Source organism: Hipposideros armiger, unplaced genomic scaffold (genome assembly GCF_001890085.2).
Source record: "Hipposideros armiger isolate ML-2016 unplaced genomic scaffold, ASM189008v1 scaffold_454, whole genome shotgun sequence".
Classification (NCBI taxonomy): Eukaryota; Metazoa; Chordata; class Mammalia; order Chiroptera; family Hipposideridae; genus Hipposideros; species Hipposideros armiger.
This window is the reverse complement of record NW_017731804.1, coordinates 263,109-269,108: the sequence shown is the minus strand read 5'-3', so window position 1 is coordinate 269,108 and position 6,000 is coordinate 263,109. Positions and strand designations below refer to the sequence as shown.

General features: G+C 52.1%; 1 protein-coding gene across 3 annotated transcripts in view; it reads left to right on the top strand.

Moving 5' to 3' along the window:
• CUNH1orf198 (chromosome unknown C1orf198 homolog) overlaps window positions 1-6,000 on the top strand; it is a 32,142-nt gene that overhangs the window by 849 nt on the left and 25,293 nt on the right. For 2 of the 3 annotated variants that reach the window (XM_019665853.1, XM_019665852.1), the window contains exon 1: window positions 7-313. The exons of the other annotated variant lie outside the window; for it this stretch is intronic. In XM_019665853.1, coding sequence (XP_019521398.1) covers window positions 17-313 — 297 coding nt within the window. In that variant the 5' untranslated portion in view covers window positions 7-16. Of the gene's footprint in view, window positions 1-6; window positions 314-6,000 lie in introns of those variants that run through there. 3 annotated transcript variants of the gene reach the window in all.

The following is a 6,000-nucleotide window of genomic DNA, read 5'->3' as shown; positions in this document are numbered from 1 at the left end:
CTCGCGCTCGGCCGTCATGAGCGGGAACCGGCCTCTGGACGACCGGGAGCGGAAGCGCTTCACCTACTTCTCGTCGCTGAGCCCCATGGCCAGGAAGATCATGCAGGACAAGGAGAAGATCCGCGAGAAGTATGGGCCCGAGTGGGCGCGGCTGCCGCCCGCGCAGCAGGACGAGATCATCGACCGGTGCTTGGTGGGGCCGAGCGTCCCCGCGCCCCGCGACCCCGGGGAGCCCGGGGACCCCGCGGAGCTCGCGCGCTTCCCGGGCCTGCGCGGGCCCACGGGCCAGAAAGTGGTGCGCTTCGGGGACGAGGTAGGCGCCCCGGCCGGGCGGGACCTGCCCCGGTGGGGTCGGCCCCTGAGTCGCGGTGGCGGGGGCCGGAGAGGATGAGGCGCAGGAATGGGAGTGGGTGCGAGGGGCGTCCCGGAGCCGGAAGCCGGGGCGGGAGCTCCCCGGGGGCTTGGGGAGCATCGCCGAGAGGAGGTCTTTCGGGACCGTCTGTCAAGACCTGCCCCGCTGGGCCTCACCGGAGCTGAAGACAGCTAGCTGCTCCTGAGCGAGGCCGAGCGAAGTGGAAGCAATAGGACTTTTTAAGCCCGATGAGCCTGGGCGCTAATCCACGCTGCCACTTAGTGTATGCCCGTGGGTGACTTAAGGAAGGCGCTCAGGAAATTATATATATTAATATTTTTGAGCTGTATGGGGAAAGTGAAGTGGCCAAGCAAGATATCTAGAAGGAAGAGGTGCCATCCAAGATAAGGAGGCGAAACCCAAAGCCCTAAGATAGTTCCTGAGTGAGCACGATGTGTATGTAGCTTTGTTTTCAGGGAGCACAGCGGCCCCGTTTTTCCACCGAAAAACTAAGGGGTAAGTTTAATGAGCTCCAGCAAGACGCGGTACGTTTAAGGGCAGGTCTGTGTGTCTCTGACCTAGACCCCGTGCCCAGACTTCTTGAGGGGTGGTCACTGAAGGAAGAAACACGGCAGCTGTACTAGAAAAACCTCGGGGGTGACTCATACTAAGTCACAGGGGTCTGAGTGTTCTGTGCTACTCAGAAATGTGGTCTTTTTCCTGGAATGTGTTTAACTGAAACCTGTTTGGTGCCCTTAGGTTTCGCACTGTATTTATTTGGTCTTTCAAACTCCACTTTGCCATGAAGGGCCAAGACGAAAGGAGGGAGAAGTATAAAAATGAGATTACCCTCTGTAAAGGCTGTGCGCCTGCAGGGAGGAGGGGCTGGGCTTGGAGAGCTTTTCCCAGGAAGTTGTGGACTGAAGGAGGAATTCTGGTTAAGAATGAGGTTTAAGTGTGATTTTCGGGTTTGGGTGTGCTGAGACATTAATACAACATATTTGTGGTCGTAAACCCACTTTAATGTGAGGGAGTGTGAAAGGACAGAAACATACTGCCAGAACTGCCTTATTCTGACGGAATCAAAAGAAAAGTCTCCATTAGACTTTAAACTCTGAAGGCTTTGCCAGGAAAAACAGAGTGGTAAACTGGAGAGACGAAAATATAAGTTTAAATGTATTCTAGAGCTCAGACATTTTCAGTGTGCAAATACATGTCTCTCTAAAGGTGTTTGCAGGGTTTGTGCTCAGATTTGGGTGATGAAAATGCAGGCAGCTTCTCTTTGGAAAAATCAGGAAGAAATAAACATGAGAGGAAATAAACCTGCAAGTACTGTACTTACAGATGTTGACCAGTGACTCAGTTTTCCTTAGTTTGGTGTCTGGCTAAGAATATCCACAGGCCTGCTTATCATCAAAAGCCCATACCATATAAGGGCCTACTGTCACTGATAAGCAAAGATGTGGCCAAGTGAATTTTGTACCCTGATTCCTTAACTGGGTGTCAGAGTGAGCTGTTTCTGAATCTGTAAACCCAGTGTGATTTAAAAGCAAATGGAACTGTTCACTGTGGTACCAGCATGTCCTTCCAAGACCAAACCAGTCCTGTTTTTCAGAACTGAGCTCAGTTTTGCAAAACAGGCTGAGAGAATGCCCCAGAATGCCTCTGACCAACCTCAGCACAGATGACAGAGAGCTAGGGACACTGAATTGACGAGGGGTCCGTGGAACATTATCCAGGGTGTATTTTTGCCTGCAGTCGCTGTTTGGCTTATTGGCACTGGGGAGTTTAACATGCAACCCCTGGACCTGGCAAAAGTTGGCACCAAAGTGGAGTTAGTGGTCTCATGCCCAGGAGCAGGGCCGTTGATGGAGGAGGGCTGGCACCCAGGCACAAGGGGTGATGGATAAGGACAATGTAGGGCGTGGCCCTGGGTAGGCTGCTGGACAAAGCAGCCCTCATAGGTGGCCCCAGGTTTGTTCAAAAGGGCCCTAAACCAGATTGACTAGGGCACTCTGTCCCTTCCCACTTGATCTGTCTTCTGATGTGACCCCAGGAGCCTCCACAGCCAAGCACAGAAGGGAGTATGCTCCCCGACCACACCTGCCGTCCCTACGGACCTCTGACAAATGGTGCTCCCGGTGAACCTCAGTTCTTGCTCTTGCCAGCGTGTGCCCTCAGATGATAAGCAGGGGCGGGCTTCGCTCATCCTTAGATGAAGGACCCCTCCCCTGTGTGCTGGTTCCCAGGGCCTTTGCTAGGTCTGTAAAAGAACCACAGAACGAGCCAGGGCTTTGTATTCAGTCTTGGGTTTGCATTTTGGTCCCTCTCATCGACCGGCCTTTTGATTGTTTTGATGGTGGTAAATCACTAGCTTCTCTGAGTTTCAGTTTCCTCACCTCTGTGGTGGGAATAATAGCAGGATGATATTGGAGATAATGTATATGAAAGGCCTATGGGCTTAATGGTTGCAGCTGCTAATGGTGAGAATATTAATATTATTAGCTAATCTCTCCGTTTTCACTTGCGAAAATCACTGACTATCATGAAATAAACAAATTCGTGCTGTCACTAAGCCTGGAGTTGGCCATGTGGGAGCCTCCCTGCCCTGGGGGCCCGGGTGACGTGCCTTGGGGCACATGTTTGAAGCCTCGCTTTGCTCTGTCCACAATGCAGTGTGGCCTGTCTCCTCGTTGGCAGTCTCACGAGCCAAGGATCGAGCCCCCCTTTCAGCTGCTCTGAAAGACAAGGTCGTGGCCTGTTTCTTTGGATACCCCCTCCCCCATCGCCAGTAACATTTTTATATTTCACATGACAACACTTTAAGTGAGCTCATGCAAATATAGCCTCCAAACGTGATCATCATCTAGTCCTTCTTTTGCACTTCAGGACAAACAAGTAGAAGCTGGGTTGTACATTGATGGTCCTAGCTCTTGGTGGCCGTGAGTGAGGTCAGGACTCATGCACATGTGGAATTGTCTCTGCAGTGGTACTGCTCTGTGTAGGACCAGTATGTATGTGTTGGGTTTTGCCCTTGCCACCATCTGTAAAGGGAGAAGAGCAGGCCCAGACCAGCCTTGCTGGGTGACTAGCCTTGAAGCTGTGACGGGCCTATTGGATTTTCAGTTCTCCCGACCTTGGAAATCAATTGAGCAAATGTATCTGCAAGTCTGTTGTATATTAGAAGCTAGAGGCATTCTAGCTTGGGGGTGCTCAGTCTTCCCATTATCTTCAGTGGCTGCTTTAAAAGTCCCCAGTGTGAACATGTGACTTCAGTACAGCTTCATGACAAGGCCACCATCCCCTCCTGCCCCCATCATCTCTGCGGTGCAAAGCACCTGGAGTCTCACACCCGGAGCCCAGTCCTGGCCATGGCCCCAGCCTGGCGCTGCCCTCCTAGGATGCCCCCCCCCCCCCGCCCTGCTCTCCGAAACCAGTGGCTCCGGAGGTTTCTCTCAGGCTGGCAGGCCTGCCTTGGAGCAGACACAGATATTGGCTTACGGCAGGTTTGCAAGCAGATGCTTTTAACAGACCTGCGGTCCCATGCTTCTCACTGCGGCTCTTCCTCCAGCAGTGAAGTTTTGACAATGGCTTACTTTGGGCGATGAAAGGTCTGCATTTTAGAAGGGTTTGGAGATCCCCCAGCCTGCTTCTGCTGCTTCCTGTTACCAAGGAGGAAAAAAAAAATACCCTGAATTTGTAGGAATGCGTTGCTCTGCTCCCCGCCCGACTCCCAGACTCCTTGCCAGGACGGCGCAGGATCTGTGTATGTTGGGAGAGTTATAGGGCTCTGAGCTCTGTCCCACATTCTTGGCTCAAAACAGGCCATAAGGTGGTGACCCTGGAAATTTCAGCAGCTGCCTCTTCTAACCCCTGTGTAATGTCGGTGGGTCTAGGTATGAGCAGTGTTTCCATATGCCAGCCCTGGGGACCCTGGTCTGGATATTGCGAACTGTAGAACCCGGAGTATTAAGTAAGGCCTTGGAGCTGGACAGCTCTGCCTCCTTCAATAGCTTAGCAGGACCCGCTGCTGGTGGACGTGTCCCCTGGGCCCCTCCCGCTCCTGCAGGATCCTGAGGGCATGCTGATGGCTCTCTTATTCATTTTGGCCTTTACCTCCTTTTTGGGGGCTGATTCTTGGCCTCCCTGACGCGTGCCTGAGGGTGCTCCTCCTGCAGGCTTCTAAAGGCCCCAGCCCTGCAGCCCACCCAGCTCTGGTGCCTCAGGAGGCCTGGGGTCAGTGTGGAATGCCCCAGGTCAGCTAACCTTGCTGCTGGCCACTTGTCCACTGGGCGTCCTTGGGACCGCCTACCAAGGGCCTGCCTCGCCCTCCCTCCTTAGGGTCTAGGCTGGCTAGCGTAGGCATTTGTTTTTTAAAATAAACTAATTAAATTATAAGTTTATAAAGTCATGCACCTGTGTGTTAACTGTTACAAGTTTCAAACAGTGCAGAAGCAGCATTACGAGGCAGTTGCTAGCATCCTTCCAGAACTTTCCTGTACAATTAAATCTTTGTTAACCCTGAGTTTAGCTAGATAGATGGCTCCCTGACACCAGACCTGTGACCCGGGAGGGGACCTCTTCCCCTTCCACGTTAGCAGCTCGGCCTTTTCCTTTTTCTGCCATTGGCAGAAAAACAAAAAGGAAATTTGAGAGTTACTTTCTCAGTATTCTGGACTTGTTTTTTTAAGGACGGTGGAATGAATGATCGTGATTCCTGCCTCTGCCTGGCAGATCCATGGATGTTTTTAGAAAAGATGACAGGGTGGATGTGGTGGTTCGCGTCCCTGCACCTGGGCTTCTGAGCCCTGGCCGTGGCAGATCCAGTTGCTCAGGCTGCAGGGGGGTGGCTGTGGGCCCCTTGCAGGGGCTTCCCTTTCACACTGATGATTCTGTGTCCAGAGGAGCCCCTGGCAGGTACCCTGCACCCCCGGGGCTCCAGGCAAGCCCCGGGAGCTGAGTGGGAGGGTGGCTCCCTGGCTGCCAGGGAAGAGCTTTGTCACAGAAATTAAATGACTAGTTCACTGTCAGGCAGGGAGTGGGGTGCAGAGCTGGAAAGCACGTCTGCTGGTCTGGAGTCACTATTTAATTGCTAGGAGTCACTTTTACACTCTAAGCAACAGATTCCGTCAGTACTGGAAAAAATATCCATTTCTCAAAAAAAAAAAAACAAAAACAACCAGGCCTGTGTGTTTAAACTTCCCAGTCACTTTTCTGCTCATTGCCGAGGCTCTCCCCAACCCACCCCTGCTCCCATTACCATGATGGTGTCGCGTGCTCGTGGAGGCCTGCGTGCGACTTTGTGTCCTGCAGTTCAGTCACTGCTGCTCGTCTGGTGTTGGAAGTGCAGAACTGCACTCCCACTTATGGAAACTCTCTTATCTCAGCAGAGTTAAATATATTGCAAGTCAAAGGGAAAAGCATCAATTCCATAAATAGATAAGCAATAGTCCCTACGAATAAGCAGTTAGTGAAACAGAGCAGACGCGTATTTTAATGATTCTTCTTTCTCACTCCTCCCACCCCCTTTTTAGTAGACTTTATTTTTTTGAGCAGTTTGAGGTTCACAGCGAAATTGAGTGGGGAGTACAGAGAGTTCCCATACACCTTGTTATGCACAGCCTTCCTCCACACGGGCGACATCCCCC